The following is a 14,740-nucleotide window of genomic DNA, read 5'->3' as shown; positions in this document are numbered from 1 at the left end:
ATTCTTCAAAGTAACTATGTAAAAAGTTACTGCTAAGGTCGGAAAACTCATGTCCTTCATTTTAAGACCAGCTGAGATGCAGGTAGGTGCCTCTGGCCATGAGCAATCTTAGGTTTACTATGCTTGCCTTACAGGAGAATGTAGTGTTTTCACTTGCTCTTAAATTTCCACAGTGCCCTTCTCTTCTTCTCTCAACTTTCCCTGTTTGCGTATACTGCCTTTCCTCCTTGATCATGTGCAGGTGTCTCTGTTTCCTCTGACATCACTTGACCCATGGCAGACTGACGGCCATTCTTATCACCAGCAATCATTGCATATGAAACCCTCTAGCATGAGCTTGAACTGTAAGCATCCCCTCGTTAATCAGAAATAGTAGACAGAATAGTCAGCGACTGCTGTTCATTCTCCTGTAATCTAATTGTTGTATATGGTGATTGCAAGTTTAGTTGAACAGATCTTACTCATTAGCTACTGTGTGCAAAGGACCACTCCGGACTTACAGGGAAAGACAAAGATAGATTTTCCCCAGAATAATGTGTAATGTAGAGAGGAAGATAAACTATAGACAGCTAACAGATACAAGGTCAAGCTGGCTGAAAAATACAAAATGGAAAAGCAACAAAGGAGCGGGGGTGAGAATTCATATAGTAAAGGCTTTTAGGGAGGGAGTTTGTACTATGCTGGAAGGATGGAGCCAGGGTGTGTGTCCATGATATGGTTGATGTTTAGCACTGTTCTTCCCCTCCCCCCTTCCCTCCCTCTCTCAAACAAAATCCTCCCTTGGGTCTCTGATCCTGTCACAGTCTCAGCATGTTTTGAGGAAAACAAAGACAGAGAAAGCATGATAACAGTACCTCTCTACTATTGCCTGTTGCTCAGTTACCTAGTTGTGAGTCTGAAAGCGGATGAAAATATTATTTGCATGTTAATTATTTAATTTATCTCCCTCCTGTACTCTCTTAGTAATGCATGATTTTTCCTAACAGACATATTTCATTTTGGTAGAAGGGTTCCCAAATGCTTCTGTTACGTAAATTAAACCATAAGTAGTTGACCAGGAGTTACTCAGGTTCTTTGTTAACTGTGAGGGAGTAGGTATTTTTAAAGATTGCAAATCAGGAAAGGAAGAGGGGGTAGACCACATTTCTAGCAGTATCAGGACTTCTGTCATCTCTAGATTCTGTAACTGGTGCTGGAATTGTTTCTCTCCTGGAAAAGTTGGCATGAATATGCCTTAGTTTCTGAGCTTGAAAATTACCATCCCTAAGTCAGGTGTTCAGAAATAAGCTTAAGAGCATGAAGCTAGATTCCACAGACTCTGGGAGTCCCGCCAGTTCTGTTATTGAACCAAACTTGGGTCCGCTCACCCATGTGCAGTAAAGCCACTCTACTGACATTGGGTTGTGGGGAAGGAAAGCGCAGCGTTTACTGTAAGGCCCCCTACCAGTAGTCTGGGACTGCTAGTACTCAAGAAGCCTGAACTCCCCGGTGGGTTTCAGGAGAGCATTTTTAGAAGGCCTGGGGGCTGTGTGCTCATGGTCATCAAGTAGTTAACATCTTCCATTTGGTGGGGGTTTTCACATCTGTAAAACCACTCAGGAAATGTGCACCAGATACTGTTACCTAGGTACTTCAGGGAGGAGCTAAGGCAGAGAATATGGGGGAGGGGCGTCTGTCCCTGGAAGGCGTGATAGGGTCCTGATCAGTTATAGCTCTCCTCAGCTGCTGTGCAGCTGTTCTGTTAATAATGGGTGGCCAAGCGCATCTCTATGGGGGATCGTGTTTGTGTGTGTTTAGCCCACTCATCTGGCTGTACTGAAAACCTGCAACACACTTTCATGATTACATATTTTTTTGTCTCTGAGTGGCTGTATTTAAAAATATTTTAAGTTGCTCAACTGGATGTAAGTAACCTGAAATTACTAAAGGAGAGTTTCATATCATTTAGATAATTAATAAATCTAATCTTTCTCTGTTTGTTTGCTGTTTTCTGTATGTGTGTGTGTTTTTCTTTTCTTTTTTTTCCCCATAGCCCAAGACAGCTAAATCAGCACACTCAAAGTCAAGAGAGAGTGATGAACATCACCATTCTAAGAATGACAGGCCAGCACGGTAAGATGACACCTGAAAAAGGGAGTGAGGAACTTGATCTTGGGGTGAGTAAGGAGATGTTGGCTGCCTGAAAAGAGTGTTTGTTCCTTGGAAAGGAGATCCAGAAATCTGCAGTTGTAAGGTGGTATCAAGTCTTGAAGGGTTATTTTCAAGCTTTGTTTTCAGTTTTAAATTGGGTTGAACGAGGCAAATCAGGAAGACGGAGAATTTTACAGAAGCTGGGATATAGAAGGAAAGATGTACTTTTGGTTAGGACCAAGTTCTTGTCTCTGGAGTCACTGAATTGACTGCCCTCAGCTAGGAAGGGATGAGATTAACCATTTTCCTAAGTAAAATCTCAGGTTTTAAATTTTTTCTGAGTTTCATGGTCACATTAGTGTGTGCATGACATTTACATACACCTAAATTCATTTCTCTGTGAGTCTCAACGTCCTAGGCAAATACTCATTTGAGTCATTGCAGATTGTTCTAAATCCCACTAGATCAAATAGCTGTGGCTATGCTATGTATACTTTCTGACTTCTCTCAAGCAGTCCTGGGTCATGGTTATGGAACGTCTGCTGTTTTTCCACTGCAGGTTCTCAACATTTAAGTCTCTGGGGAAGCAACCTTTATTTTTTCTTTATTTCTTTCTGTTGATTTTCAAAGGGAAATTGATTGGAAGAGGAAGAGAGAGCGTTAAATAGAAAAAGACAAAAGTAACACTAAATCTAATATTTTGAAAACTCTAAATTATTGAAACTTTGTATTTTGGTCCTGATTATTAATAATATATTCATTAATTTTTTTTTTTTTTTTTTTGCGGTACGCGGGCCTCTCACTGTTGTGGCCTCTCCTGCTGCGGAGCACAGGCTCCAGACGCACAGGCCCAGCGGCCATGGCTCACGGGCCCAGCCGCTCTGCGGCATGTGGGATCCTCCCGGACCGGGGCACGAACCCGTGTCCTCTGCATCGGCAGGCGGACTCTCAACCACTGCGCCACCAGGGAAGCCCTTCATTAATTATTAAAACAAAAATTTTATCACGCTGAAAAGTATACACTGTTGTTGCCACTCATTGCTCACACTTAAACTACGAGACTTGTTTCCTTGAAGAGAATATAGTGTCCTTAAAATGCCATACTCTACTTTTAAATCCATGGGCTTTCAGAAGATAAGTACGTTTCAGAAAATTATATCAGGTTGTAAAGCTTTTAGGGCAACAGTAGTGTAGTTTGTCTAATTGTATAAAATTGGTTCCTCTTCCAGCTTTTAGTTATGCACATGCCAAATGCCTTTTAAAGCAAATTTTAGAACTACATACTTCAGCTTTATTTTACATCCCTGCAACAGCCAAGGAAAATAAGAAGTAACTAAACTGTTCTCAGTAGGTAAATAGGTGTGGCATATTATGCTTTTTTTAATGAAGGGAATTAAAATCATCTTTAGAGTTAGTAATTTTGCAGTCTTCGAAGTCCTTGGGCCTTTTAGAACACCTTGGCACCTTGGGCTTTTTTAGAATAACTTGGACAGCCTATGATAGAACAGTCTGGAATGTCTATTTAAAGGATTTATTAAAGTTGAAAACAAGTTTCTGGAATGTAATAGGTACTCTTTAAAATATTTGATGTATTTGATTATGAATAATCAAATGATCCTGTGTTAAAAATGGCTATTGTAAATGAGTGAGAAGTGGCCTATGACTAATAGAACTGAATTGAATTAAGAGGAATGTTTGTCTTTAAATAGCTTTTGCAGAAAGACTATATATGGCAAAACAAAAATGAATAAGAATTTTATGAAACCTATATTTTCATAGTTAAAACTTAAAGCCTATTATCTTATTATAGGTATCTTATACAACTAATATCAGAAGGTATGCTTTCTGGTTAGAGTCTGCGGTTTCCTCTTTCATATTTAATCATGGTGGAAGTTGAGTTATCCATTTGTACAGAAAGAGATGGTTTCAAGGGTTGAGAAACATGGAGCTTGCTAGTTCAAGACGTTTACTTAAGTGTAACAGTCATGGTTAAAAGTCATTTGCATTGTCTATTATAAGATTTCTAGTCTAAAAAAATAGAGAACCAGTAGGCAATCTGAGTTAATTCCAATTCTTTGTAATTGGAAAAAGTTTCAACCCAAGTTCCAAATTGTTTTAACTCTAGGATTGTATATTAATAATACTACTTGGTATTTTAGTTTTGCATTTTTCCCTTAGAAAAACTTAAGGATTTTATAAATCTCATTTAGTTCCTACAGTATTCTTATGAATATGAAATATATTTGTCTCCCTTTCCTCATTTATCAAGTATTTATTGAGCACCCTAATAAATTGTCCAGAGCTAAAGTAAGCAGCAGTCAAAAAAAGTTGTTTCCTGCTCTTATGAAATTTATAACCTAAACAGATAATTATACAAATAACTATTATGATTGTGTTAAATGCTAAGGATGAAAAATACAGGTTGTTAGCAGAGCATAAGGAGACACTTAAACTAGTCTAGGTGTCTAGGCGGGCTTCTTAAAGAAATGAATTTTGAGTGAATTCTGAAGCATATTTGGCTTTATCACTATTAGCTTAAAGATACAAATCATTTCATACGAGCAGTTGGAAACAAGTAATCCTAATACATCAAAAACTGTAGAACAAACTATTAGTTAACAGGATTTTTCCAACTTTGGATATGAATACCCTTAACTGAAGTAACTGTCTCCAGTGTAACAAATAGTTTGGTAGGACCCCTGGAAGCAGTAAGGCCAGATTTGTTCTCCGTGTAATCAAATATTGAACAAAACAGCACACCAAGAGAACTGAGGGCATTCTAGATTCGTTTGTTTATCCTTATAGGGGGGATCCTAGAGAACTCGTTGGTGTCCTATACTTTGTTTCACTCTTTAGCATCCCTTTCCTTGATGATGAGTTGATGGTGAGGCAATAAACATAGAGTTTATTGTTTTTGTTTTTCTGCGGTACGTGGGCCTCTCACCACTGTGGCCTCTCCCGTTGCGGAGCACAGGCTCTGGACGCGCAGGCTCAGCAGCCATGGCTCACGGGCCCAGCCGCTCCGCGGCATGTAGGATCCTCCCGGACCAGGGCACGAACCCGTGTCCCCTTCATCGGCAGGCGGACTCTCAACCACTGCGCCACCAGGGAAGCCCAACATAGAGTTTTTTTGACAGTACCAGTTGGCTTGTGTTTCTCCAGTTTCCAGTCACCTAATGAGGGTATTAAAAAGAGTACAAAATAGAGCCTGCCACCCTGATTACCAATCCTGTTTTCTTGAGCCTAAGTTACTTCTTTAATTAACTTTCTTAATTCTGGAGTCAGATTGCTTTGTGTCAGCTATCCCTGCCAAGTGTTATGTTACTTTTTAAAGGCGAATGTTATAAATATCCATGAATAATGAAAGGAAAACACTGATTTGATTTCTAATATTTGTAAACAAATGGTTCAAAAAGAAAAACAAGAAAAATGCCACGTTATTTGTTACACTCATATTTATCATATGTGTATAAAAATGTAAGAAAGTGTAAAAACATATGCCACGTACCATTTGAAAGTATAAGGAGTATGTGTGCTTGTGTGTATGTGTGTGTGTGTTTGTATAATCTTGAATGCAGATAATGCTAATGATAAAAATACACACCTATGTAGCAGAGCATAGTATAGTAGTTAAGAGCACTGGTTTTGAAGTCCAGTTGAGTTTGAGCCCTGGCTCTACCACTAACCAACTGTGTGAACTTAGATCGCTTACCTGATCTAACCTAATCTAACTCTAAAATATGTGGATGATAGCTACCATGCAAACTCATTCTGAAAGTTGAGATTGTCTCTGCAGAGCCCATAGCATAGCCCTCAATATATATACACATTTACATCCGATGCTGACCTCTTCCAGACACTGACTACCCAGGGAGATACCTACTGCTTGGGTCAGGGTGAGAAATTTGAACACTTGTCCTCATTCTTATATGACAGAACCCATTATACCCAAACCGACCATAACTTTCCAAACTTCAAAATATTTATGCTTTCCATATTGCATATATAATTACACGACGCATCCTACAACGTGGCTGTATATTTGGCAGGTCTTAACCTCATCTGGTTCCATGCTTTAACACAAATGTTGAGCACACCTTTAGGAAACAACAACGAAAAAAAGGGAGAGATTTTGTTCTATCTTTATCAGTGCCAAATGTCTGTAAAAATCTATGTTATATAAGTAAAATAATACAAAGTTTGGAGTATTAAAAGTTTCCCAATTTATTTTTACAGTTTGTCTTGTTTTGACATGAAAAGTTGCACATGTAATTGGTATTACTGCCCTTTCCTTCTCTAAGTTCTACTCTGCCACCTAGTGGTGTTAGGAACTTTGCTCTAAATTTTCTGTGTTGGCCAGCGTCCCCTCTCTGTCCTCCCTTCTTACCTGCCTCCCTCTCTCCCTTAATTACTTTCTTCCCTTCTATCCTTTCCTTTCTTTCTCTTTTTCTTCGTAATACCTACCAAAACAAAGTATACTTCTCATTAGTGGCAGTGATAACATTAATCTTTGTTTCTCTAGCCCTTAGCACAATGCCTCACACATATTAGGTGTTCAGAAAATATTTGTTTTCATTGAATTATGGGCATCGGAACAAAGGAACAGTAAGATTAAATAATTTATCCAAGGTCATGTAACTGGCCAGGAACTAACATGAGGATTCTAAAATATTCTGGCTTTGTATTTCTACTGAAAATGTCTTTGCCAAGAGATCCAGTGAGAGGTGGAATTGTTGTCATTACTCCTTAGAGTATCTCTTTAAATTCTAACTTTTTTTCAGGCCACTACCACCTACCATGACAGAGGCTGAGGATTTGGATTACACTCATTTTACAAACCAGCATAATTCCACACGTCATTTCTCAAAGTCAGAGTCTTCTCATAAAGGTAATAAAAATATATATGGTCAGGTTTCAGATCCGTTTTAATAATCCTCATGCTGTGGTGGAAAAGCCAGATGCTGTCTTATAGATCACTAGAGTGGAAAAATAAGTTATTCTTCCTCTTGGAAGATCATTGTAACAGTCTTCATTTTTTGGAAAACAAACAAAAATGATTAAAAAACAGAAAGCAAACACCTTAAGCTGAATACAGGACTTTTCTATGTACAGTTAGTCGACGCTTGAACAACACAGGTTTGAACTGCGCAGGGGTTCATTTATACATGGATGTTTTTCAATAATAAATATTACAGTACTACACCATCCATATTGGCTGAGTCTGCAGATGTGTATACAGAGGGCCAACTATAAATTATACACGGATTTTCAACTGTGCAGAGAATCAGCACCCCTAAACCCCACATTGTTCAAGGGTCCGGAGAGAGTTCGTTCATAGCTTTTATCAGATTCTTAAAGGGAGACTGTGTCCCGCATCTAGATCTACTGGGCTTTTCCTGTCTTGGCTCTTGTTTCTCATCTGCCCATGATTCTCTTAATTAGATTAAAATACGCACATACATACACACATCACACAAAACACATCACATGGAAGAAAAATGGGACAAAGAAAATGAGAAAAAAATATGAGATCTAAGTTGGACCAGATCTTTAAAATGAAAGGAATAATCGGGTCTAGTTCCTCTACTAACCGTATGCGTTCCCTTAGATGTATTTTTATGACAGCCATAAAATGAGTGAGGAAAATGTAGTTTCTCATATTAATTTGCTCATCTAAAAATGGAGGTGATTTTAATGGTATCAGCATGGTCAGGATTATATGAGTAAAATATATGAAAGCAGATTGCAACAGACTTTACAAAGATTAGGTCTTATCAATTGATGTTTGGTTTTTTTTACGGTTTTTGAAGATTTATTAGGTGATGTTTTCATTATCCTTTCCCAAATCTAATGATTGCCTTCCCGAACTTACTTAAATTTTCTTTTCTGAGGTGATTACAAGATACCATTGCACAGGTGCAACTCTAGACTAATTAAATTAGAATTTCCGGGGGCAGGTTTTGCCAGACATTTGTATTTTTTTAAAAGCTCTCCTTCTCCTGCTTCCCTATCATTCTGTCATTCATCCAGTGTTGACATTAAGACAAAAAACATTACTTAAGAGATGAGATTAGTTGAATATTATCAAAACAACCCATACACTACAATTTCCATTGGTTGGTGGCCTTTTTACCATCCCTTGTTTAACTGGAGGAAGTTCATGAGGTTCTTTCTCAAATTATATACATGCATCACTTTTAGGAGGTGCCTTCCTGTCCTTGACATACATTTGATACATAATATTAAAATAACACATTGATTCTGAATGTAAATTCAACCTGGTTATCTGCAGGAGATTGGCTCCAGGACCCCCGAGGATCTCAGAATCCTCAGATACTCAAGACCCTTGTATAAAATGGCATAGCATTTGCCACGCGTCCTCCCCTAAACTGTAAATCATCTCTAGATTACTTCCAATACGTAATACAGTGCGAATGCTCTGTAAATACTTGCAAACGTATGGCAAATTCAAGTTTTGCTTTTTGGAACTTTCTGGAAATTTTTTTTCTGACTATTTTCAGTCCATGGTGGATGGGGAACCTGCAGATATGGAGAGCCAGTTGTATTCTTACAACCAAAAACAAACAAAATATGAACCACTTGAAATGCATATAAATATAGGTAAATTATTTTACCTGAGCAGGGAGAAAAAGTGTCTCAGAGATTTTTCCTTCATCGTTTTTCTTCTTTTTTCCTTCTCTCTCCAGGTTTCCATTATAAGCCGTAAAAACCTAGAAACCTGCCTTGAAAATGGACTCACTGTAGCAAAATTACTGGATGATACAGAATGCATTCCATGCTTATTTTTTTCTCCTATATTTTGTATTCCTCAGATTTATCCTCAAGTGTTTTTTAGACCATAAATAATTTTCATTCATTTAAAATGTTTTGGTTATTCCTGATCACGTGGGCAGTACAAGAAAATCTGGCTTCTGAATATTGGCCACCTTTATGCTGCATATGCTTCCTGGGATATAGTATCTAAGAGCTCTATAAAATGCCATTTTCGTTAGGTATGGAGTATTGATATCTAGGGAATAGGCTTTCTTTAGCAATTAGAATTTTGTGGAGATAATGATCAAAGTAACACAATGTTTGGATGCAATGCAGAATAAAAGAATATAAGAAATAGCTTTTTTTTTGGTTCATTAGTGTATGATATATTAAAAGACAGAGACATTTGCTTTTTACTATTCAAGGAAAGAAAAAAATCACAACCATAAAATATTAAAAAAAAAACAAAAACCTGGAACAGTTGAAATATGTAACAGACTACCAGGACTGTAGAGGTTTTACGTATCCTTACATGCCCTCCTGAGAAGATTGACCTAGATGTCGTTCACTAACACCGTCGCTGCCATTGCCTCCTCAATAGCAAGGCTTTCTGAAGCCTCTGCGCATTGGACTATCTATTAGTATTTACTAGCAAAAATTTAATTCTGTGAAGTTTTAACTAAAGTCTGTGCAAAATCAACTGAAAATCGAAAAACTGAAAATGAAAAATTTTGTATCCCTTCTCTTATTTTACATTTACTTATAAAGCCGAAGGGAATGGAATTGGAAAGATGTTTCTATACATGGTGCTGCCATCATTTTCTCTAGCTGTAAGATTGATCATAGCAGCATATGTTGGCAACCTCTCAAAAATATTTTGTGTGTCTGTCAAGAAGTAGATTAATTGGGCATGAAGTTGATAAAGGGGTTCTTCATCCAACTATTTGGTTCTACATATTTGTTAATGACACAGGGGCATTGGATTCCTTTTGTGCCAGACCTTTAAACCCCTCTTCAAGAAATATGGAATTTTTTTCCATCTTCTAACCTCATGGAAATGCCTCTTTTCCCATACTAGTTAGTTAACATAAGTATCAGTCATGCTATATATATAAATAATATCCTTTCAGCCTGACTTCCTGTTATTTTTCATTGTATGAATCTGACGTTTTTGGCATTTTAGTGTGATGTTTGTTTAGGAAAGAAATCTGTGGGTGACTTGAGAAAAACGGTTAATCCATTCTTTTCTGGCTTCTGTTTGCCTTATCTTTTGAGATAGTCTTTAAAGTTGGGCAATATTCAGGAAGCTTTTTAGACTAGTTTCTCAGAGCAGATTTGGGTTTTTCATTTTGAGAAAGATCTTTAGTTTCATAAAGTTTTTGGACTGTGTGAACTTAAGTAAAAGATATCTAAGAATTAAGTTTTGGGAAAATGATAATCTAGAAAGAAACAAAACCCTTAAGGATGTAGTCATTTCAGAAAATTGGGGAAAGGAAGAATAACAGGACTTTGAATGTCCAGGATGAAATGAATGAGAAAAAGTCTTTATTTAAATAGGCAAGGGCAGACCAAACGGAGACCCTAGCCTTAAATCAAATTCCAGAGGGTGGTTTCAATATCCAAAGTTTAGGTACTGTTGATTTACAGTAATGCTATATTTTTCTTGGTCTGCCCTGTGATTTTGCTTCATGTTTTAAAAAGTTTTTTATGGTAGCTTTAAAGAAAAAAAAACAGTATATTTTTACTTGCAAATCAGGCAAATGGGCAACATTTGCCATATTTTTATTTTATAAATGTTTATTTTTCTATCTCATACAATGATCAGTTCTTCTTTTCAAATTCTACGTTTCTCTTGCCTCTCATGTATTACTTCATCCAGTCGTATTTATTATTGTAAAATGCTAACTGGATATATTTTACTCAAAACAAATGTCAGGTGAGTTAACACGTGACCAGGATGTTAGTGTTTCAGCTGTCTTAGTGAGTGACCAAAGGTGGTATTTCCCTCGTGACACACAAATTCAGCATCTGTATTGAAAATTTGTGTGTTTTTTTAAGGTTTTTAAAAGATTAGAATTTTTAAATATTTTAATTTAATTTAATTTTTTGTGTAAAGCAAACACTTTAAGGAGTATCAGAATAATTCTTTCCCTGTGAGTAAGGAGACAGATCAAATTCAACCAGTCGAATTCCTCTTACTCTCATTCAAATAGTGTAATTGTTATCTTTGAGACTATAGAAGCAACTAACAATTGTATTTTAAGAAACTGCCAGGCATTCTTCACTGTGTTCTCTGCTTTTCACTTTGTCATTTTTATATAAATATGGAAGCATTTATTTTGTTTCTGTTCCTACTGCTGGAACACATGCAGTTTAATTTTTAAGCCCACAATGTATTATGCTTTAATGTTGTGATGTAAACTAATACTTCTGGGCTTTAGAAAATCTCTCTGTTTCCATACCTCTGTTCTGTGGAGACCAGGTCTCATTAACATCAGTATCACTGAATGAGCACAGTGCGTTGCAGAACCTTATCATAAGGCTACTGGACATGCACACCCCATTGCCGCAACCTAACTTTTTGTAAGTCATCGCCTGGAAGCAAGGTTAGATAAGGGTAAGATTAAATGTTCTGAGTTGAAAATAATGTGACTCTACTGTCTAACCATTGTTAGACATAATTTTATTGGGAGACTGGACGGTTGCTACACATGCTTTAAAATAACACTGCAATTTTTAGAAGGTGACTTTGCATACAAAGTCTTGGACTTACTATTTCCCAAGTGACTTTACAACAACCAGCAGCAGACTAATGAACTGCAGGAAAGACTATATGGTTTTTGATCATAGAGAAACATCTAAATTAGAAAAGATACGGATAGATGCTCCCAGGAGGAAAACCTTTTTAGAATGGCAGTGGCCACTTGGATCTAGATCAACATATTCCATAATGCGTGAACTTGGGCCTGTGTTCCACTGGACTCACGAGGAAATTAGGAACCAGACCTGTTTTCCCCTTTTCTTCTGTACTGTGGCCCACAGTGGGACTGGACCATGAATAAATCCATTGCAGACATTGTCCGTACCTTTCGCACAATCCTGGGACTTTTCAGTATAAAACTGATTAACTTTCAACTGATTATTGTTTTTCTTTACTACTGTCAAATGTTCTCTGAATTTTGTCTTGTGCCAGATTGCTCTTTGGAAACACCTGGTATACTATGGTGCATTTAGTTTACCACATAAGTGGTTAACACTCTAGGGCCTTGATTTTTAATGAGTGTTGTCTTTATATAAAAATCACGTTGGGGAGTACCAAGATTATTCCTTTATTCAGTGATGATCTCCTTGAAAGATAACTGCAGTGATTGGCTGTAATATCCTCAGCCACATAAAGACGTAAGACCCCTGTGTAAGCAGCTTTCTGAAGGACTGAGAACAAGATAGAACTTGCACTCAAAGGCTTTTTTCCCTTTTGGGAAAGCACTATTTGTGTTGGGGACGTTAATACGGAAAGGGAATCCTTCACGTAGATTTCACTGTTACATAGTTTGCTATATTCTGATAATACTGGCTTTTTAGAAACAAGCATACAGAAATCAAAACCTGCTCTTTGAGCGAAAAGGAAAAGAAACAAAGACAAAAACACTTTTGGAGTACTTTGTCCATTGCTTACCGCTTGGAGTCAGAGAAAAGTTAGATAAAATGATCCCATTTTTCCTCCTATCTGGTGGTGCCTGTGAGTCTTAAAGCCATAACTGCTTATCTTACTGGTGATAGGATCCTTTTTTTCTCCCTAGTCCGTAGTAGGTCATCTGGGCAGGGAGAAGCAAACTGGAGACTGGCCTGATAATGCTGCACGGGGCGCCCAGTGTCACCCAGAGTTCTCTGGGAAGAGTCTCTTTTATCCCTGAGAATACATAAGACTGTGATCACTTCCTAAATAATTGAGAGTTGACTGTCTTCCTTTTCTATGGCTACTGTGTAGAAGATATTTCCAAAGGTTCTCTTATGCAGTGTGAAGTCATTACGTTTTGTAAGAATTTCACCAACACTCTTATGTATTAAAATGCATACATTAACAAAGAAAGAAAACCAAACAAAACAGAGGCATTTACTCAAATGGGAGATTTGTTGATATGAAGAGTGTTTGTATTTTATTACTTTTAAGAGAAAATCAATCTGAAACTTTTGCTATGGTAGGGGAGACATCAGAATGTGTTTTAGGGTTGTATTTGATGCTACGGACTAACACAATCATCTAAGTAATCATGTTGATTTGTGGAAATGTCTGGTCCTAAAAATCATTCTCTTTGCCCTTAAATATGTGTGAACACTGCCTAGATATATGTTCCTAATAGACTTAAATGTTTTTGTGTATTCTCAGCAAACTAGAAAATGTTTCTCTCATCTTGAGTAACTTTTTCATAGCATAAGGCATTTCAGATAAGAACAGAACTAATTGTGTAACTTAGTGCCCCATGATTCATTGCTGAGTTTCATATAGAAAGAATGGAAGAATTGAAAGACAGGGGTCAAGTGACATTTCCTTCACAAAAGAGCAAGGATTAAGGACAGCAAAGAGAAGACAGTTGAGAGAATATACTATTACACATCATACATATACTTAGGATAAATTTTTGTTGCACTGAGTTTCAGACCATAATTGCTAAAAGAGTTTCTAACTCTTTCTAAATTTAGTGAGAGGGTTTTTGATATCGGAATTTCTAAAATTACTTATTGAATTAGCCTCTGAAATCCCCATAGGCTATACCTTCAGCTTTGTCATAGACTGAAAGCCAAATGCCCTTTCTCGGATATAGCTATATTTTTCACCTGCCTCTTAAAGGCAACCCAATACTTAGTTCATGAAGTATTATGATAGCATATAAAAATGATGTTCCAAAATGAGAATTCTCTGTAATGCGGTTTTCCTTAAGAAGAATCCATCCCAACACTATTGTATTTTGAAAGGTGCCGAATTATAAAGTATAGGAGTTTGTTCATGTAAATCAAGTTGCTCAGGACATTTGAGGTGGTGCTGTCATTTGTCTCAAAATTTGGAAAAGTATCCTCTTGCAAGAGGTAACTGCACAGTGCCCAGAGGTTTTGGATGCTTTGGTAAGAAAGCCCTTTGACATTTGGAAAGTAGATGTTTAAAAAACAAGTGAGATGTTATCTCAAGTGCTCATCAGTTTGTAGCCAAGCCCCGGAGGGAAAGGCAGCTTTGAAATAGTTACTTCATGGAACTGAACAGAACCTTAATGGAATAGAGTTGCCAGTCTGAGGACAGAAAACAAGGAGGCCACCTCAAATCACATGGCTATCTAGAGATTAAGTGAAACTGTGAGGGACACTGGCTGCCTTAAGGTGACTGATGTTGGGTACCAGTGGGTATGTGTGCACGCTTCTGGAAGAAGTTGATGGAAACAGTCTGTTTCAATCCACCTTCATACAGCACAGGTTTCTGCTCATGACCTCATTGGGGAAAGTGAAAAATGTGGTGCTGGAGACGTTCTTGTGTCTTGGGCGGCTGAGGTGCTAACGTCATTCAGAATCCAGTGCTCAAGCCTCCCTTCAGTGCCAGTTATACATCTTCATTCATTCATCTATGCAAGCTTGTGTTTCAGTGGTTCGTTTTTTACACCTTGTGACCCATTGGATTCTTTCAATATCAGGTTTAACATTGATATTATGAATCATTTTTAAACCAAAGTATTGTATAAGTCCGTGTGCTTGTTTTCCTGAACGGATGGAGGCAAACACCAATCTTGTCCTTTTCTCTTAATACAGTCATCCATTTATTACGTTAATGGTCTCTGTCTCATGTTTTCTT

The 14,740-nt window shown here is 37.4% G+C and overlaps 1 protein-coding gene across 3 annotated transcripts in view; it reads left to right on the top strand.

Annotated features, from left to right (window-relative positions):
* The window catches only part of CCDC50 (coiled-coil domain containing 50), an 82,100-nt gene that overhangs the window by 50,869 nt on the left and 16,491 nt on the right, over positions 1–14,740 (top strand). Inside the window, exons 9-11 of one of the 3 annotated variants that reach the window (XM_030860679.3) lie at positions 2,033–2,112; positions 6,912–7,018; positions 8,838–14,711. In XM_030860679.3, the coding sequence (XP_030716539.1) occupies positions 2,033–2,112; positions 6,912–7,018; positions 8,838–8,857 (207 nt within the window). In that variant the 3' untranslated portion in view covers positions 8,858–14,711. Of the gene's footprint in view, positions 1–2,032; positions 2,113–2,963; positions 6,875–6,911; positions 7,019–8,837; positions 14,712–14,740 lie in introns of those variants that run through there. The other 2 variants (XM_070045461.1, XM_070045462.1) reach the window with 2 other exon arrangements.

This window comes from Globicephala melas, chromosome 4 (assembly GCF_963455315.2).
Source record: "Globicephala melas chromosome 4, mGloMel1.2, whole genome shotgun sequence".
NCBI classification, from domain to species: domain Eukaryota; kingdom Metazoa; phylum Chordata; class Mammalia; order Artiodactyla; family Delphinidae; genus Globicephala; species Globicephala melas.
The sequence above is the reverse complement of the archived record's forward strand: the minus strand, read 5'-3'. Positions and strand labels throughout refer to the sequence as shown.